General features: G+C 30.2%; 2 protein-coding genes and 1 non-coding gene across 5 annotated transcripts; 1 reads left to right on the top strand and 2 right to left on the bottom strand.

Moving 5' to 3' along the window:
* Positions 1-463: 463 nt before the first annotated feature.
* Positions 464-4,581, top strand: LOC108321326 (serine/threonine-protein kinase SAPK3). Of its 3 annotated transcripts, none has more exons than XM_017553055.2 (10): positions 465-676; positions 937-1,091; positions 1,898-1,972; positions 2,615-2,716; positions 2,832-2,885; positions 2,959-3,051; positions 3,184-3,276; positions 3,458-3,562; positions 3,652-3,750; positions 4,139-4,581. In XM_017553055.2, exons 2-10 carry the CDS (start codon positions 969-971, stop codon positions 4,409-4,411), a joined length of 1,017 nt encoding a protein of 338 aa, XP_017408544.1. In that variant the 5' UTR covers positions 465-676; positions 937-968; the 3' UTR covers positions 4,412-4,581. The 3 variants fall into 3 exon arrangements, with proteins under 3 accessions (XP_017408553.1, XP_017408544.1, XP_017408537.1); XM_017553048.2 differs by having other exon boundaries at positions 466-676; positions 929-1,091; XM_017553064.2 differs by lacking the exon at positions 3,652-3,750 and having other exon boundaries at positions 464-676; positions 929-1,091.
* Positions 4,582-5,067: 486 nt separating this feature from the next.
* TRNAW-CCA (transfer RNA tryptophan (anticodon CCA)) lies at positions 5,068-5,139 on the bottom strand. The gene has a single exon. It is a non-coding gene; the product is annotated as a tRNA-Trp (tRNA).
* A 10,614-nt stretch (positions 5,140-15,753) lies between these two features.
* LOC108339660 (cationic amino acid transporter 6, chloroplastic) lies at positions 15,754-20,363 on the bottom strand. Its single transcript, XM_017576846.2, has 5 exons — positions 19,896-20,363; positions 19,584-19,806; positions 18,952-19,282; positions 18,525-18,753; positions 15,754-16,818 (listed from the first exon to the last, which is right to left on the bottom strand). The coding sequence occupies exons 1-5, from the start codon at positions 20,266-20,268 to the stop codon at positions 16,220-16,222; spliced, it is 1,755 nt and encodes a 584-aa protein (XP_017432335.1). The 5' UTR covers positions 20,269-20,363; the 3' UTR covers positions 15,754-16,219.

Here is a 20,363-nt window from a genome sequence, read left to right as displayed (position 1 = left end):
CTTTGATTTTTGTAATAAATTTCATTATGTTTGAACAAAGTTTCCTATAAAGATTTATAAATTATAAAGGTAAAATAAAATGAAATTGTTGATAAATAAAACGAATTTACCTGTTAATTTATACATAAATTACCTTTAACTTGAATAAATTCATTTTGATTTTTCTTCTCTTTAATACCATCACCACAATGCGAAAATCCAAAAGGGCATTTTATACATTTATCTAAACATACATTAAGTTACTAATCTTATCTGCATTATTTCATTAAAATATATAATTATAGTTCAAAATATTAATGTAAATAGTTTAGTACATTGTAATAAAATATTTAACTGAATTACTGTAAAATGTAAGTGACGAAAATCCTGGAAGACACGCAAAGCAAAGGTGAATTGAATTGAAGAGGAAGACAATCCGAATTTTAATTCCGTTTAGAAAGCAGACACTCATCATTGTAATGAAAGAGAAGCCGCGTAAGATACTTCACTCGCTAACAACCAACATCTTCTCACCCTTTCTTTTCTTTTCCTCTCTCTCTCTCTCTCTCTTCAGCGGCTCTTAAACACCATTGTCACTTCACCCCTCTTTTAAAAGTCTTCGTATTCTATTCTTCACTTTTCCACATATAAAAAAAGCCTACAACTTTTCACGGAGTAATTTGCTAGTAGTACAAAGGTGAGTGAGCAACTCAACTCTGCAGCTACAAGAACATCACTTTTTTTTTTCTTTATATTCGCTCATGATTGATTATGTTTGTTTCTTTGAATTTTTCCTTGCCTTCCGTATGCCACTTTGTATTAAATTAAATTAAACTGACCCTTCTTAAATTTATTATTTTGTACATACATGCTAATATATATATACAATATTGTTGTCATGAATATAAGATTAAGGTGTGTTCACTTATTGGGGTCCTCTGTGTATAAGTCCTTTAGAGGTGGGTGTTGTAGCTTTTGGGAAGGTTGACATGGAGGAGCGGTATGAGTCATTGAAGGAGCTTGGTTCTGGGAATTTTGGTGTGGCCAGGTTGGCAAAAGACAAGAAGACTGGAGAGCTTGTTGCCGTCAAATACATAGAGAGGGGTAAAAAGGTAAACCTCTTTTTGCCAAATTGTTTCACTTGCAGTGAAATTCCATTGACTACTACTGAGTACTCACTAATGCTGTTGCTGGCTCAGAGATTTTCTTTGCATTGATTGCTCTTTTTCCTCACGATCTGAATTTGGAAACTACCTGTTTTGTTTTGTGTTTTTTTCTGCTCGTATATGAATTTTATATGATATCTCTGGACCGTGTTTTTCTTTCAAAATCTTAAATTGAATGTTCAATGTTTCATCATATCATATGAATCAAGGTACAATAACAATGGTTGGATTTTTAAATCTGTTAACCAGAGGAGCTACTTTTCCTGGTTATGATATTTCCTTCCTCCTTGTGTTTCTCAACTAGTCAACTCTCGAATTTATACTGTATTGTACTGATTGGTAGTTTCCATGAAAGTCTTATTCAGCATCATCTCGAGGAAAATTGGAGAATCGATATGCTGCAAGGCATAGAGTCTACAAAGTTCACTATTTATTCCCTGCGAGCAATAATAACCCATTTGTTTGTTTCTTCTTTTGAATTTCAAGTACAAATAAAAAAAAATTGAATTCTGTAGTTCCTCTTAAATGTCTTTGCCATTCTTGTTGAAATTATGACCGTCCTTTGATGATTGGAGATGTACATGACATAGAATTATTTTTGTTGTTCTCTCTATGGAGCTTATGTAGCTTACTTCACCATTCTCAACGAGAAGCTATCATCAAAGCTTAAAGGGATAACTTCGTTTTTATATTTTTTGTGCAAAGTCTTTCTCATGTGTTTTTCTTCTGAATGAGCTAGTTTTTGGTACCAGATTGATGAGAATGTTCAGAGGGAGATAATTAACCACCGATCTTTAAGGCATCCAAATATAATCAGGTTCAAAGAGGTGAGACCTTACTTTTCTTCTGCAAACTACCCCTTCGTTAATTGGGCGTTTTTAGTTAAGCAAGTGGTTATCTGCTCTATTTTTGGTGCTTGCAACTCTCATGTTGCACTCTGCTTGAAATTTTTTTTCGTAATGACTTTTGATTGTGTAGTTTGTAGTTCCCTTTATAACGAGTTGTAATTGTTGACATAATGTGCACAAAGTCATTTGGAATGTTGCATTATTACTAAAAGTAATGGGGTCATAATCATTTGCCGTCAGACAATTGGCGTTTACATAATTCAAATTGATGTGACGTACTGTACATAATATTTTCCCCATAACTCCTTCAGTAAAACTTGCAAGCCAAGATCATCGATATGAAAATATCTGCTGAAATCACTTGGACCAGTATCTTCAGAAGAAACTATCAATAAGTCAACAAGATAATCTTTAGCCATAAACTTGACTCGTACCAAATGAAAAGGAGAAAAAAAAAATGCTTATTAATATCATTCCCTTCTTTTAATGCTGTAATTTGTTTATTTTCTTCATGGGCTCAAATTCTACTCCATTTATTCTAGCATGATGTGATGCCTTTTCTATTCAGAGTTTTAAGAAGTCACGCACAATGAAATGCTGAATCAGATATATTTTCTGTAGGTCTTGCTGACCCCGACACATTTAGCTATTGTCTTGGAGTATGCTTCAGGTGGTGAACTTTTTGAGAGGATATGTAGTGCTGGTCGATTTAGCGAAGATGAGGTTGTAGAATCTGTAGTGTAGTTGATTCATTGACTTTTTCATGTAATCCGTATTCAGAAATAAGGTATATATTCATATTGAAATTTACCAAGTGAATGAATTCCCCGCATTGCAGGCTAGATATTTCTTCCAGCAGCTAATATCCGGTGTTAGCTACTGTCATTCAATGGTATGCACTCTGAACCCATTCTGTTCTTCATTACAAGCTCATCTCTTATGTAATGCTATACTGCCTATTTCAGGAAATTTGTCATAGAGATCTGAAATTGGAAAACACTCTCCTGGACGGAAAACCATCTCCTCGACTTAAAATTTGTGACTTTGGTTACTCCAAGGTTAAGTGTTAATAGCATTCACCTACAAGAGGCTTTTTGAATATATCACATGCCTTACATTATATTCTGTCCACACATATGTTTCTTATAATTTTTCTTGACTTTCCTATCTATTTCAACATGTAATTGTAGTCTGCTCTACTGCACTCTCAACCTAAATCAACAGTTGGAACTCCTGCATACATTGCTCCAGAGGTTCTGTCACGAAAGGAGTATGATGGGAAGGTATGAAGACTTTTTGTTATTTCCCTAGGAACTTGAATATCATGTCATGTCACAACCAATGGGAATAAAAGCCATGGTTCATGGTTTAACAATTTAAACCATTCTCACTTCCATTTCAAAGTTCCTAAAATGATTTTGAATGCCCAATTTCTTAAGCAAATTGGCCTTTTTGTTTTTGTAGATTTCAGATGTTTGGTCCTGTGGTGTGACTCTTTATGTCATGTTGGTTGGTGCATACCCATTTGAAGATCCAGAAGATCCCAGAAATTTCAGAAAGACTATCGGGGTGAGCAATTGTTAGTTGTTTAACTTAAAGTTCATTTATGGTTAATCTGATATAGTAGAAAACTTAAAATCTGAGTCTCTGGTTGGTAGAGAATAATTGGTGTTCAGTACTCCATACCCGACTATGTTCGTGTTTCTTCTGAGTGTAGGAATCTTCTCTCTAGCATCTTTGTTGCTGATCCTGCCAAGGTATGTATCTCTAATTCTCCTAAGAGCAATGATACATGAACATTAATTATTTTTAAACATCCATCAATGCCTATCATTTCTCTCTCTCTCTCTCTCTCTCTCTGCCTATCACATCATAACATTGTTAAATTTTATATTATTTCTTTCTTTCTTTGAGTGGCATTAAGTATTTTTGGATGCAGATAAATTATTTTTCTTCTCTAAAAGCATGTGTACTTGTCATACAACATGTAATAACAGAATTATAAAGACCTTAGATCAATCAATATTTAACATTAAATGGAATTAGTATGCATTTATCTAACTCATAGCAACTCACATTGATTTTGTTCTAGAATATTAGAGTCTTCACCTCTCTAAATCTTACTATTTATGATCTTTGTTAAAGAGGATCACCATTCCAGAGATAAAACAGAATCCTTGGTTTCTGAAGAATTTGCCTAAAGAGATCATCGAAGCTGAAAGAAAAGGATTTGAGGAAACAACGAAAGACCAACCAAGCCAAAAGGTGGAAGAAATCATGAAGATCATACAAGAAGCAAGGGTACCAGGACAAGGATCCAAAGCTGGTGATGGTATCGGTGGGCAAGGTGCTACTGGATCATTAGATATTGAGGATGTCGAGGAAATTGATGTTAGTGGTGACTATGAACATGTGTGATGGAGATCTTAATTAGTCTATGGCTAGATTGTCTATAAAGACATAGCATTATCAAGATTTATCTCATTGTGCAATCTTTTGTTCTAAATATACTTATTATACCAGGCTTGAAATAGGATGTTGTGTTTATTATTTGAATAGTTTTAAGAAAAGGCTGCAATTGGTTACTAGTTTGGATAAGTTCAAAATTAAAAATACTTGGTTTCAAAATTGTCTTTATAAAGTAATTGTTAAATTATTATAATAAGGTTTAGTATATTTTTAGCTTCTGAATTTTGCACAAAATTAAAATTTATTATTATTTAATATTTTAATCTTTAAACTTTAAAAATAATTCATGTTAGCATTTTAATTTTTTTGTATCATTTTACACGTTCATGCTTGTTAAAAAATGTATTTGATACATAAAAAATAACATAATTGAATTAAACTAATTATTTTTTATTTATTTTAAAATATAAAGACTAAAACATACCAAAATTTTAAATAAGAAAGAATTCTAATTTTAGATTAAAATTTAGACACTAAAGACATATTTAAGTTTTATAATAAATTATTTGTTTCACAAATTATGTTTTTCTCAAAACTATAATAGAAATATCAAAATTTGAAAAAAAAATACTTTAGATATGTATTAAAGAACAAAAAACAGGAATTGAACCCGACGTGAATCGAACACGCAACCTTCTGATCTGGAGTCAGACGCGCTACCATTGCGCCACGGATCCAATTTTATTTTAGGAAGTTATAAATAATGTATTAGCATGCTTTCATAAAGCTATCTGCACTCAGGAATACAAGTGAATTAAGTAATATCATGAAAACGTCATTTTATTTGATGAAGATAATATGAATAGTCAATAAAATTTTCATTCAACTCTAGAGAATTTTTATTAAATATTTTTATAATGTGATATAATATCTTTGTGACCGCCCACTTTTACTTTTCATTTGAAACATGCAATTTAAAGTCTTTTCTAAATGAAACAAAAAAAAATTAGTATTTTGTTATGATTATAGTATCAAACAAATGACTACTAATGGATATCATTATATAATAGAAATCATTCATCAAAGTTTTAAGTATAATAATAAACAATAACTATTGTATATGTTTTATATTATGTTTGTTCTTGTTAATTGTATTGATAAATAATTGTCCAAGTGTTTAAAAATTACATCACCTTTCCAAATTTGACACTCTGAATTAGCAATATCTCACATTTTTTTATAATTGATGTTGCTAATAGTACAACCCAAGTCCATGTCTCATTACAACAAAACAAAATAATATCACATACAAAGTCTAGATACGTCACTTTCTCATTTGTTTCTCATTTTGGCCTAATCTATTACCCTTACTATAATGTTTTCATCACTTTTTTTCTTCTATCTTATCTGCTCTTCTTCAAAAATTTGAAAGCTATCATGTTATTAGAGTATTCATGTTTATTGATTAGAGTTATCATGTTAAAGTTGGTAGTAGTGCAATTGATTTTTTTTTCAAAAATTAAGACTTAATTAAAACTTTTTTTTTTCAAATGAAGACCAACTTAAAAATATTTTCATAAAGTACGAACCAAATAAATAATTAAATTATTATATTTTTAGTAGTCTATTTACCATGTAAGAGATATACACATTGGATTCTTCCAATTCTAACCTTTTACCATTCTTCTGTAAAAAAAGACCAAGGCTAATTAGAAAATAAAAATATCCAAAATAAATTAATTAGTTAATATCTCAAATAAATTAAATAAAAGTATTACTTTTATATTAACTTATTTTATTATAGCTAATAATATGAACTTGTTTTTATTAATAACGTAGGTTTCAATAATATTTTTACATTTATTTTCAATATATATATATATATATATTCACTTATTTTGAATTTTCTTATTTCGTTTTTATTTCATATTTATATGAAGATATTCGCTGCATTTCTTTGATTTCTAAACATATTTTTAAGAGGATTTAATTTTTACTATATTTTGAAAGTATGAAAATCCTTACTTTGCCAAAATGGTTTAAATATTTTTTTTTTCAGATTTTATAATTTAGAAACTATCTAGATCTTGTAATATGAAAGTCAAAAGTATATTTTTACAATTTGAAAATATTTTTTTTATATAAAAGTTTTCATAATTCATATCTAAAAGTTATTTTTGTCAATAAGTAGCGTTATATTAATTGTCATATGACAAATATAGACACAATTGAATTGTGCTAATTAAGTTATTACATTTTTAAATAGAAAAAATTACATTTTAATTATTAATTATATTTAGTCAAGTATTAAACGCTCATCTAACAATTAATATGAAAATAAAGATTATAGTTTCCGTGAGACAAGCGACAACTGAAAGAATAGAGACCATGATATCGAAGGGACGAGAGAGACTAAGGGCATTTCCATGTCATATTTGTCTTTTACACACCCCATGTAAGGACAAGAAAAAATTGAAGGTGCAAAAAGAAATCCTCTGTATTGCTTTCTACGCCCCATCATTTTTCTTCCTGTATCCTCAATTTTCTGGAATTTATTTCTCTGAAAACAAAATCAGATCCAGAAATTTTTTTGCTGACAACAATCACTCTTCTCTATTAGGAGAAAAGAAAAAGGATAATATAAACAACATTTTTTTTACAATATTTTAACACCATCTATGTGTCATTTTGTGATTGATTCATGTTGGTGTTTATGATTGTTATTATTGATTCTGGAGTAATTTTGGATCAATCACAGAAAATGACATATAGATTATATTAAAACGTTGCCAAAAAAATGTTGTCAAAATATCTTTAAAAAAAACATCGGTAAAACTTTTTTGATTGGGTGGATGAAAATAATTTGATAAGATGCAAGAAGCAACACCCTAATAAATTCAAGGCTTAAATACCTACTTAGTCCCCGTGTTAATAGCTGAATTTCCGTTTAATACCCGGTTTTAAAAATGAAGACATTAGGTCCCTATATTATGAAAAGTGTATGACTTTAGTCCTGTCCGTTAAGTTAGTAGTAACGGTGTTAACTCCGCGCTGACGTGGCTACGCTTCTTTTCTCTCTCCTCTGCTCTTCCTGACACCTTCTGCTTTTTGTATATTAATGATTTTCATGATTTCTCACTCACCAAACCTTTCTCTGCACTTCATGCTTTTTGCACATTGTCCGTTGATTTTTCTTAGAAGAAGAGAAGCCTTCGGACAGCTACAGCAGTACATGGCAGCAATATTTTTAATATAGTCTCCTCCCGCTAATGAGTTTTTTAATATCAGAAATATTTTATTACATAAATAATGTCTTTCAATTTTAGAAAATTCATGTACATATACTAAAGTAGTGTTTTATTTACAAAGAAATTTTGCAAGATATTCCCACTAAAATTCTAAAAAAGACATACATTTGAAAAACTTGCCTTAAAATAGTATATTTTAATAAATGAAAATTTTAATAACAAACGAATTTTTCAAGAAAAAAATTAAATTCCCAATGTGAAATTTTAATTTTTGTGTTTTTTAAATAAAATTTAATTATTATGTTTTAAAATTTGTAACGTTTGTTAATTCTTTCTTAATCCATATAACCTACACATATTACATTTAGCAAGAAATAAGGAACATATGTTATAAATTTTGAAAAATAATAGCCAAATTTCATTTATAAAAACAAAGTTTAATATATTTTTATTTCAAGTTTGCAATTAAAGAAACAAGTGTTACTTACCATTTAACATTAAACATAATATTAATTATATTAATAAATAAAACTCATTTGACTTAGTAATAAATTAAAAAAAACAATAAATATATCTAATGAGAAACGTTGACTGCACAGGTGAAAGATGTGAGGTGGGAAGTTACCCAAATGGTGCTGCATGCTCTATTCACGTGTGGCAATTCTACATAGCATCTCATTGCTGTTGCAGCTACTATGATGCTATATAAAGAAGTAAAAAGGAGAAAGGGCTGCATGCGGACATCAACACAATGGAGGGCTGCATGCGGACATCAACACAAGATCTGCACTCCTTCAAATCTTCATCCAAAAGGGTCCATGAGAAGCAAAGCTTTGGAGTAGCCAGCTATCAAGAGCAGCACACGGAAGAGAGCACATTGTCCATTGATTTTTCTTAGAAGAAGAGAAGCTCTCGAACAGCTGCAGCAGTACATGGCAGCAGAGTCCAGCACCAAGGTGCTCCACGGTCTTGGTCTATGCAAAGAAGAGTAGTTCAGCTATCTCCATGTCCAGCAGCTTGGGAGCATGAGAAGGCTACGGCTGATTGAAACGGAGAAAGGAGCCACGGCTGGAAGGAAATTCACGTGAGCAAGGGGCTGGAATGGTATGCACAACAAAGAGAAGGAGAAGAGTAGATTCTTGGAATGGAGAAGGGAACCCACTGCTGGAATGGTGTGCAACGTGTGAAGGAAGAAGAGTATGGAAGGTCGTCCACGGTTGCAAGGTGCAGAACATGACAAGAGAGTTTGCAAAATGGAGGGGCCCTCACCTTATTTTCTCACGTCCAAGACTCGGCAAATTGTGGAAGAAGTTGCCTAAAAACGGGGCTGCCAATTACAGACAAAACAAATATAAAAGCTGGAAGGAATTTAGGAGCAAATCAGAAGGTGTCAGGAAGAGCAGAGGAGAGAGAGAAGAAGCGTAGCCACGTCAACGCGGAGTTAACACTGTTACTACTAACTTAACGGACAGGACTAAAGTCATACACTTTTCATAATATAGGGACCTAATGTCTTCATTTTTAAAACCGGGTATTAAACAGAAATTCAGCTATTAACACGGGGACTAAGTAGGTATTTAAGCCTAAATTCAACCTCTCCTTAAAAGGCTACTCTCATCAGTCCAAGCTAGGAATTTTAACCCATAAAACCAATATTTTTGGGCTTTTATTTTTCCTATACCCCCATAATTTCTAAATGCAGTCCCATAATTTTTAAACCGATTTTTTTTATTATTATAAAAGTCACTTCTGAATTATTTATTTCTGAAAATCTTTTAGATTTCTAGGAACATGATTTGCAAAACAAGATTTCTGAAATAGAACTTCTAGAATAGAATTTTTAAAATAGGATTTCGAGAACAAACTTTCCAAACGCATGAAATGCATTATAAAAACAAACTTTCTGAAACAAAAGTTTCAAAAACAAGTTTTTCATAACAAAAATAGTATACCTTCCGGTTTTCGAAACAATTTCTATAACTAGTTATCTGTAAAGAATGAAAGTGCAGCGATGATAACAAAGACGGAAGTAGCAATTACAAAGGTGAAGACAATGGTAGTGTGATACATAACTTCCCTTGAATGGATTTGGAGAAGAAGGGCTGAATAGATTTGGAGAAGAGTGATTGAATAGATTTGGAGGAGAGTGATTGAATGGATTTGAGAAGATTTGAAGGTAAATTTTTTATTGTTTATTTGAGTAGATTTGGAGGTAAGTGAGAGTGGATTTGGAAGTAAAATTTATTAAAATTAGTGTAGTATTTTATTGATGTGACAGATTAAAAAAATTTAATTCCAAATTCACTTTCACTTATTTCTAAATTCACTCAAATAAATAACAAAAAATTTATCTTTAAATTTCTTCTTCAGTTATTACGAAGGTGCAGTTAATAATAACAGAAAATAAAAAACCTAGTTTTATATATGTATTTGTTGTTGCCTATTCTGTATTGGTTGTGATCTCCCTTTATATAAAGAAAGAAGAAAGCGTACACAATTATGCTATTTAATGAGACTTTTCAAAGAGAAATAAAGTGATTATTTAAAGAGTTTTTTTTTTCATAATTAAACGATCAATTTTGAGTTTTGTTTTTGAGATACAGAAATTAATTGTAGATTTTTCATGAAACATAAAAGGTGAACGTTATATTTTCTCGAGTGATATGTGTTAATTAGGGTTGAAATGAAAGTGAATTCATAAATTTGATATGCAAGTGAAGCCGTGACAATTATAATGGGAAGTGGTTCGTTTATACATTAAATAATTTGAAAGTGTTGGCGTAGAATGTTTGAGGTGACAACTTATATTTTCTACTTAGGGGTGTAAAAGAAGCTCGGTGTAGGATTTAGATTGTTCTTTACCCTAACTAAATACAAGGAAAATAAAATATTAGTTATTAAGGAAAAATTATTGAAATTTGAATTAATGAAAAAAAGTAAAATTATAACTTTTCTTTTTACAACTTTTTTTTTCCTCCTCTTAATTTCATTTCATTTCAATATTCCTTCGTTTCAAACTAACTTCCCCTTTAAGATTTTTTACATGATAGTAAATTTAGAGTACTTTCAAACATTTAATTAAGTAATAAATTATTGGTAAAGATATCGCTATTTTTTTTTTTTCATTCCTTATTTTTCATATGTTTTTACAATCCTTTCACTTATTTTATGGTCGGTATTGACTTTTGTGTAATCTATTTTTATACCAAGTTTACTATTTAAAAGTTAAATACTCATAAGATATAAACTTTAAAATAGCCTGTTATATGTCATAGGATATTAAAATTAGTATTTACAAATTTTATACACATTAATAATATATAAGTTAATAACTAACTTAAATAGAAGGATTTGATTTGATAAATTTTTGTTAGTAATGTCTTGGATTAATTAATATCTACTTCTATATGTAATCATTCATAAGTTAGTTTAATAGTTACACGAATAATTTTGTACCATAAAAATTCTTTTGCTATATATGCAATATTAGATATAACAAATAGAATTGTCGTAATGAGTATTTTTTGAACTTTTGTTTTGATGAATTTTTTTTATACTAATTAGACATGAATATGAATATGATAATATATATCCTAATTTTTTAATTGAGTATTGAATAAAGATAAGAATGTATGTATTGGTCTCATCTTCATCATTTTTCTTTTTTTAATACCTATATTTGTATTTATTACTATTTTCATTTAAATGAATAAAATACCTATAATATATTAATATGAGGTAACCTATAAGACATATATATATATATATATATATATATATATATATATATATATATATATATATATATATATATATATATATATATATATATATATATATATATATATATATATATATATATATATATACTATTCACTTATTCTTTAGTTTTGTAATCTTTTTTTTTCTTTCCTAATTATTTAATTTGTTCTATATCTACGAATCCACTTGAATATATTTCTTCTCTTATCGTAATTTTGATTACACATTTTTTATTTGTATAGTTATGTTCAAATGTATTATCAATTTTAGGTCTTATATTCAATTATTTGTACTTTTTTTTAGTATTTTTATTTTCATATTTTCAAAATGAGAATGTTCCAAGTCTCTCAAACGGTTGTTTATTTATTATTCATTTATTAAGTATTACAAAAAATATTGTTTTTTCTGTTATTTTTTATTCTTAATGTTTGTTTCATTTGAAAACTTTTTTGTTTGCTTCAAACAATTTTTATTATCTCTCAATAGTTTAACTAGTTCAATATATGAAAAAAAAATTTTCTAAGATAGTTTCTATCTTATCATATACTTAATTATACATTTTTTCTTTATGAAATTTCGTTAAATGGTGTATCAAATAATTTATAGGATATATATTGGATATTTTTAATATTTTTATTTGTTATTTTTTATCATGTAGAATATTAATTTGATGATTTTTTACCTAGTTATTTTTTTTCTAACTCTTTCTCATAGATGTATTTTTACCACCACAATTGTATAATGTTGTTTTTCTTACTATAATATAATAACTTAATATCATTTTCATAAACTTCAAAAGATTAAAGATATATCTCTAAATTTAAATTGTTTTAATTTAATCTTTTTTCTATGTGTGGTTTCATTTAAGTATATTAATATATAAAAAATATTTTATTATAATAAGGAAAGAAAAAAATTTTAAAACATTTTTAAACTTATAAGTATTTGTTTTCTTTTTATAAATTTTTAAAAATATTTTTTAAATTTATCAATTTTGTTTCATTAACGTTTTCAAAGTTAGTAAATGTTTTCCTTATTATGAAATTTTATTTTTGTATAGTTGTATAATATTTTATATAATTATTTCACTTTTACCCAATTCTTATTCTTATTTAGTACTCTGATTTAATATTTATATAATTATTATTTATTTCTAAATATTTGACACTAAATACATTATTTTGATTTTTAATATTCCATAATACGTTTTTTTTTTCGTAATTTTTTATAGAAATTAATTAATTGATATTGAAACCAGGAGGAGTATGATATAAGTATACCTATATATATATATATATAATAACAAATATAGGTTTAAATATGTTTTTGATCTTTTAATTTTTAAGTGAAAATTGAAATTAGTTTCTATTCGAAACTTTAGCTCAATAAGTTTATTTGAAGTTTCAAACACATGATAATATTTGAGTTGTTTTTGACATATTTTTTGTTTAATTTTAGTTTAGAAACGGGTTGAAAACCTCACATGCTAAATGATAACCTAACATAGAGACTAATTTAGTTGTTTGTCTATTCTATCTACTATAAGATTTCTTTTAACATACTCCTCTGAATGTTCATGCTGCTATTCACATCACTGATTCTTTCAATGATTTTCATTGAAGGTAGTCAAATGACCTTAATTAATTTTAATGTATTGTCTTTTCATCAATCATTGCATAAAAATATATGGACGAATAAGACTGCCTTTAACTTACCATGTTGAGCTATTTAATGAAAACACAAATTTTCACAAAAAAAATGTAAATTAATATGTAAATTTTGCTGGAATTGATTGATCACTTTTTGAGATATTTAAGATATGAATTGTTCATATAAAAATTTGATGTCACCTCCAACATATATTCAATGGTGGTGGGTCTTGTTTATCTCGTATACCATTCATTTTTTATTTTTTTTACTCAAGATTGAATTCGTAAGAAATTTATAAGTGTATGATACCAGCTAATATTATTGAATTGTTGAATACTGCAGAATAATATGATAGTTATGTGGGTCTTCTTCCATATTCATTCAAAGATCAGCATGGAGACAACCTGTCCTACCTCTAGTAAATTAGAATATCTGAATATCGTAAAAAGAATGGTAATTTCTCTCTTCCATAAGATGGACTTTTGACACCAGTGTTACAACAAATCATGTTTCTTTTCTCTCTTTCACACTTCACTTCGTACAAAAGAATCAATGGTATCAAAGTCAATCGTGTTTGTATATGCAGTGGTGCGTTCTTGATAGTGTTCCATATACGTTTGAAACAGTAAATAATTTCATCCATAAAAAGTGTCCACTCGAAACACATTGTTACTTCGAGTGTACAAAAGTCAATTCATCTTTTTAGAACTAAAAAGATCAATTAAATTTTTTTACTTTTAAAAATCTAATAATGTCTTAAAAGATAAATTATTTTTAAAATGAAAGTATTTTGCACGTATAACCTTAAAGATGTGTATAGTAATATAAAATTTGAAAACTTTGAATAATTATTCTGAAGGACCAAGTGTCTAATAAAAAAACAAAATGTGTCCACTGCAGAAGCAGTACATGAGAATTGTAGTGGGAAGCAAGAAAGCTTGTCACCCGGAACGACAATGTTGAAGTGGTGTCCTTAGAATGGTTCTGTGAGCCAGCAATTGCAGCTTGGGACAGTGATAAATAACTGGTGAATGTGAATAAGACAAAATGGAGGAAGCAAACAAATACAAAAGAAGAAAAGTACGCCAAATAATAATTCAAAACACCAAAAAGGAAAAGTTATTAAACAAAACCGACAATCATTTTAGATGGTATGATCCGATGTTCTTCAAGTGTCTAAGGATAAATTGTAGGTAAATTGATTTTTATCCTTTATTTTGATATAATTCCCGACATTTCTCAGAGGTTGTTACGAGAATTACGCTTCCCAGTCTAACAACAGTCACTCAACAAGACTTTACTGATAAATCACATAAATTCCACTATGCTATGTATTTTAATATTTTCTTTTGTTGGAACAGACATTCATTTTATTATGTATTGATATCTTTATTTCTTATCTCAACCCATCTGCACATGAAGAACAACAACTTGTCGATTAGTGTTGGCAGTAGAATCATGTTCTTTCATCAATCATTTCATCGCATTATTTGCCGGTAATTTAAATCCTTCTCTTGTTTCAAAGACTTCCAAAATCCCAACTATCAATTATACTCTCTTTATTGCTCAACAGATTTAAGAGTTACAACTACCAAATCCTTTCTCTTCTATATTTTCTTTCTAGTTATTCCTATGAGTTTAACATTTAAAAAGAAAATGTGTAGTTGATGTTATGAGAATGAAAAGCTCCAAGCTTTCAGAATTTTCACTTATTCGTACCAGTTTCCACTTGAAGACAAGTCTGTTTTCGTACAACTGCGATTCTAGCAGCTTCAAATGTTCATGTACCTAACTTCGTCTGTGGTGCGCACCAGATAGATGTGCCACCTGTACGGTCCAAAGGGAAAACCTGTTAAATGGTAAAATTATTAAAATTTGTTGTCTTTTCCTTTTCTTTTCCGCATCAGCTAAGATAGTTTGTTCAATAATAGATTCAGGTTAGAAATTAAGCACAAGAATGTCCACCCAAATTCCAGTCAGCATGATCTGCTTACGTAATGAAACATTCTCCTAATCCAACATTTTAGAGGCCAATTGAATTTTACGTACAATTAGTATTTTTGTTTGAAAATGACCTTAGTTCTACAGAATATGGGGTTCTGACACGCTTACATAGCTTTTTACACAGGTAGTTTAATATATAAGATTCTTTCTACAGTTAAAAAGTAAGAAATTTTGCATTCCTCATGCGTTCCTGCCCTGTTCCGATCAACAGCTGTTTGTCGTAAAACGTTTTATTTACAACAGCAAATATAATAAGGTTTATTGCATTTAACTGATATAAGTAAAGCTCAAACTTCAGAATTTTACTGGTTCTAAAGAACTTTTCATTTGCTTTTTGTAAAAATTCACCCGAGGTAAGTGTTGACAGGTTTTGGTGACTTGACAACTTCCTAACTCAAATACTTTAAGGTCAGGTAAGTGTGAAGATTTTATCAATGCTACGTGCTTGAAAAATTCAATATGATATAAATCTTAATAACAAATCCATTACTTTGCTTGAGTGAAGCGTGATTTGGAGTATCACATTAGTTAGACAAAGAAAATATTATATGAAACAAAAACTCATCAACTTCATCATTGTTATAATATTTCATTGCTTTCCTTTGTTATTTGTCAGTACTATATATACTAGATAGTATTGTTAATTATCAGGAGAAGAAAAAAGTGGGAAATTTTTTTGAAACCGAGTGAGTCAGTGGATAATAATTGAAATGAGGAAGAGAGGGATGATATATACACTTTTTATGCCCCAGCTGGGATCTGATAGGGTGAATAGCTTGGTCATGAATTCAACCCATCTTTTCCAAAGATACTGAAGAGATTGCTAAACTAAACCCACTCTCACCTGATTTTTGACCCACCATTCACTTTTGACGTGCTACCGAAATGACACAACGATACAAGTTATTTCAGTACTATTCAAAAGACTGCAGATTGCACCCGGATTGGACTTCAACTCAATTCAATGTTTCCTACTACTAAAGAATCATTGTTGCTTCAAGAGTTTGCTGCCTCTTTCTATCATATATAATAGCGGCATCACCAATGCAGCATTCTTCAGAATATCCCTTCTGTCTCTTTCCCACAATGTACATATTAATAACAACTGATTCTTTTTCTTATTAATTCTGCCCAATTGCATTCTTTGCTTCAACTAATACACTTGAATCTCCACCTTAGTTTGCAAGTTGTGTACACTTGAATTCATTTCATCACCAACAACACCTACACCACCCATCTCAATCTCCTCTGCCTCATAAGTGTTGTGAACGCCATAGAGCACGTAGAAGATGGTGATGAAACATGCCCATATGCCAAAGCGTTGGAAAGAGAGGGTTTTGAGTGTGGTTATGAGGAAAACGTTAAGAAAGATGGAGATGGAGGGTGGCCATGGCATGAATGGCACGGACCAATGCTGCTGCTGTTGTTGTTGTTGTTGAGGATGTTGGGCAATGGTAGTATTAAGCATCACGTGCTGATAGAAGGCAGTGATGGCGATCATAAACCCACCAAAAAGTACAAGACCCCACCATTGCTGCTTGAATTTCCACGCAATGGAGAAGCATATTGCACTTAGAGATAGGAGAAAAAGGAAGAAAAGAGTGTGCGAAGGTGGGGCATGGCCAGTGATTACATATCGACGGTATATAAGAGCATTGGCTACCATGTAGAACACCAACAGCGTGCCGATGCTTATCAACTCAATTATAATGTCAAGCTCCGTGAACAGTGCAATGGATGCTGTGCAAATTCCTACACCAAGAACAAAAAAAATAAACATCTTTATATTTCTTCCAGGTATCCTTCACATTTCCCTTAATCTTTCTTGTTTCTTTCGTTATTTAATCTCACTTTCTCCTCCTTTTCTTATCATGAAGGATATTGATATTCGTATGTCAAGATCTAGCCAAGCTTCCTTTAATTGAAGTTACCCAGTTGTTGAATCAACGTTTCACTATTCACTAACAAACCTAATTAAAATATAAAACAATGAAAATAGAGCTTACTTACAATAACATTGTTAAAATAGTTATACATCAAATAAAGCTAAAAAAACTCATCTATGTTTAGTTTAACTTGAAAGTTGAGACTAACAGAAACCTAGAACTGATGAACAAATTCAATAGTGTCTTTCTTTCTTTTTATCTCGTTGGCTTTACAAAACAATTTAATTTTGTTAAGTTATTTTATCAGAATTTAAGTACTGTTTTGGAATCTTTTGACAGTTTAAAAAACTACGTACGGTATTTTACCTTTTGACAAAATGACATTTTTAGAAGTACATTCAGAATTTTATTTGAGAAAATGAGATGTGAGTTTATTAATTGACATTGATTAAAGTTATTTTAACATTTTTAAAAGACTTTTCTTACATCTATAGATAAAATTTTAGGAAATATAAAACATTATGTCATTAAACATTCAGCAATGTGTCTATTAATTGATATTCATATGCTCGTAATTTATATTAATTATCTATAGATTAAATCTGACTTTAATAAAATGGTAAGTAACCCAATTACTATTAATTATCTTCAGTCATTTTGATTTCTCATAATTACATTAAATATTTTTTCTGTTACTTTTTAACAAAAATTAACATACCATTTTAGTGACGACATAGTTTCAAACAAAATATATATGTGTATTTTTTTGCCGTGGAATAAAGTAATCGAGAACTGAATAAAAAACCCTTCCTTTCTATAACATTGTAGGGAGAAAGACTAAGATATATAATGTTATATACATTGTGAAAGAGAGAGATCATGTTGAGTAGGAGATAAAAAAAATAGAAAAATAACACTTTAACTTTACATTTATTTGACATTACTTTTTTTTTATGGGTCATGATATCATTTTTTTAAAATATAAAAGCATGCACAAAAAAGTTTGATGCTAAACGCAGATTTTTTCATTAAGGTAAAAACAAATCTCTAAGTAATTAAAAATAAATAAATGTAGCAACATTAAAAGAAAAAACTAACTTGTCAATTATCCCATCAGAATTAATATATCCGACATATTTAGGTGACGCCAAATCATCATTATTTTTATCAGCAAAGACCGGTGAAAAACATCAAAGTAATAAAAACGGGTTAAGTATGAGGTTATTTGTTTAAACCAAAACTGAAACAAGGTTGTTCATTAAAGAAATGCCTTAACCAAGATATAGTTATTAATCCAAACCTACAACTATATTTTGTTGCAGCATACTGAGTCATTTTACTGTATCACACTACTCATTATAGGCATGACAATAAAAAGTGATTACCAGTTTCCGTACAATAACATTTATAAGAAAAGTTCACGTTGAAATTTCTACGATCCTTCTAGAGAAAAAAGACAAATATTCCAATGCCGAAGAACCTATAATATATATATATATATGTATATGTATATATAATGGCCAGAGCTTCTTTCTTTTTGTTAATTAATTAAGACACAGACAGTTTGCTTACCCAAAAAGACCGTTGCATTCAATGGTGTGCCTGTTGAAGGGTGTACTTTGGCTAACCAAGATGGCACCAACCTTGCCCTTCCAATAACACAAAGGTATCTTGCTTGGCCAAGCATGGCTACCAAGAGAGAAGCCACAATGCCCAAACTTGCACCTGCCCCTACCAGATTGCTCGCCCAACTCCATCCAATTTTCAGAAAAGCTATTGAAAATGATGCTTTTTCGGATATCTATATATATATATATATATATATTACACCAGGAATTAGCTTTTCATCACTAACACACCATATTTATATTAATATATATGATGACTAAAGTTATAAGGTCCATTTATTCAAGCCTATTAGAAAAGAAGGAGTTGAGAGGGTTCATACATATGACACTATATATCACACTTGATATACTATATATATATATATACTGACCTTGTTGTAAGGAACCATCATGCACAAAGACAGAGACATTAAGCAATAGAGCAAAGTGGTTATCAGAACTGAACCCACAATTCCAATGGGTAGGCTCTTAAAAGGGTCTTTGACCTCCTCAGCCATGGTTGAAGCGGAGTCATAGCCTATATAGCTGAAGTAGACTATTGCTGCTCCGTCAAGAACACCTCTAACACCAAAAGGTGCTATACCTTTTGGGTTAACCATGTTTTTCGCACTTCCATTGCAGTAACCAGCGATTATAATGAATCCAAAGAAAATCACATGGAAGACTGTCATTATGAGGTTCAATACGGAGCTTTCCTTTGTACTGTAATAAACCAAAATATAACAATATTAAAAAGAAGGATAAAACAAGCATTTTCAAAATCCACCGAACCCGGACGAACGTTTAAAAGTAACGGGTTCAACATTGTGATTACAAAAAGTAAAACAGGTAATTAATAAAGTAGTTTGTTAATTAGTTGTGACATAACAGGATAACCTATTAAAATGTTTATCCGTTGAAAAATGGACGACTAAAGAGATAATAAGCAGATAGCATCACAACAAGAACAAACATGTTTGAAGCAGAAGAAACAAGGAAAAGAAAAATTAGAAATGAATCAAACCTATGACACAGAAAGAGAGTGAGAATAAGAATGACAGCCACAGCTGGAAAATCCAACATGTTATAATCCTTGGGCAAGCCATGGACTTCCACTCTCCAAACATTTGGATCATTTTCTCCAAACGCAATGCTCAAATATTCAGTAAAGCTCCTTGCTACGGCAGCGTTTGAGAAGACATACTCCATTAGTATATTTGCCCCAGCAAAATATCCAAAGAATTCCCCTACACACATGAAAGAAAATTAATAGGTAAATTTGTATATATAGTAAGGATATACATAAGGGAAGAAAAGGTGTTGTATTGTATTGTACCAAAGGTTAATCTTAAATAACTGAAAGCTCCTCCTGCAACTGGGACTTGAACAGCAAATTCAGTGTAACACAAGGAGGAGAGAAGGGCTGAAATTCCTGCTATGATATAGGAAATGAAGACTGAAGGACCAGAGTGGTGAAGGGAAACGGAGCCAGTTGTGACAAAGACACCAACACCAAGCATTCCTCCAACACCAAGAGCAACCAGATCATACCAGTTGAGCTTCCTCTTCATGTCAGCTCCAGATCTGTGCCTGACCTGGTTGAATTCCTGGTCTGGGGTCCATGTTGCTAGCATTCTTTTTCTGAGCCTGTGAGGAGTTTGGGATAGGGAATGCAAATAACTGGACAACTTTTTCATGCTGTTGGACATTATTAATGTCTATATGCACTTGGCTTCTTGGCTTCTTGGCTTCAATAAGGACTGGATTGAAGGTTTTAAATAACAAGTTGGAAGAGGGAATATTG

The sequence above is a fragment of the Vigna angularis genome, chromosome 1 (genome assembly GCF_016808095.1).
Source record: "Vigna angularis cultivar LongXiaoDou No.4 chromosome 1, ASM1680809v1, whole genome shotgun sequence".
NCBI lineage: Eukaryota > Viridiplantae > Streptophyta > Magnoliopsida > Fabales > Fabaceae > Vigna > Vigna angularis.
This window is presented reverse-complemented; position numbering and strand designations above follow the sequence as displayed.

Excerpts from the sequence above, each read along its gene's own strand:
- LOC108321326 (XM_017553055.2), top strand. The coding sequence starts at position 969 with ATGGAGGAGCGGTATGAGTCATTGAAGGAGCTTGGTTCTGGGAATTTT. Across the intron at positions 2,717-2,831 it reads GTCGATTTAGCGAAGATGAG|GCTAGATATTTCTTCCAGCA; the intron begins GTTGTAGAATCT and ends CCCGCATTGCAG. Across the intron at positions 3,751-4,138 it reads TTGTTGCTGATCCTGCCAAG|AGGATCACCATTCCAGAGAT; the intron begins GTATGTATCTCT and ends TCTTTGTTAAAG.
- LOC108339660 (XM_017576846.2), bottom strand. The coding sequence starts at position 20,268 with ATGTCCAACAGCATGAAAAAGTTGTCCAGTTATTTGCATTCCCTATCC. Across the intron at positions 19,283-19,583 it reads ACTCTCTTTCTGTGTCATAG|TACAAAGGAAAGCTCCGTAT; the intron begins GTTTGATTCATT and ends GGTTTATTACAG. Across the intron at positions 18,754-18,951 it reads TGATGGTTCCTTACAACAAG|ATATCCGAAAAAGCATCATT; the intron begins GTCAGTATATAT and ends ATATATATATAG.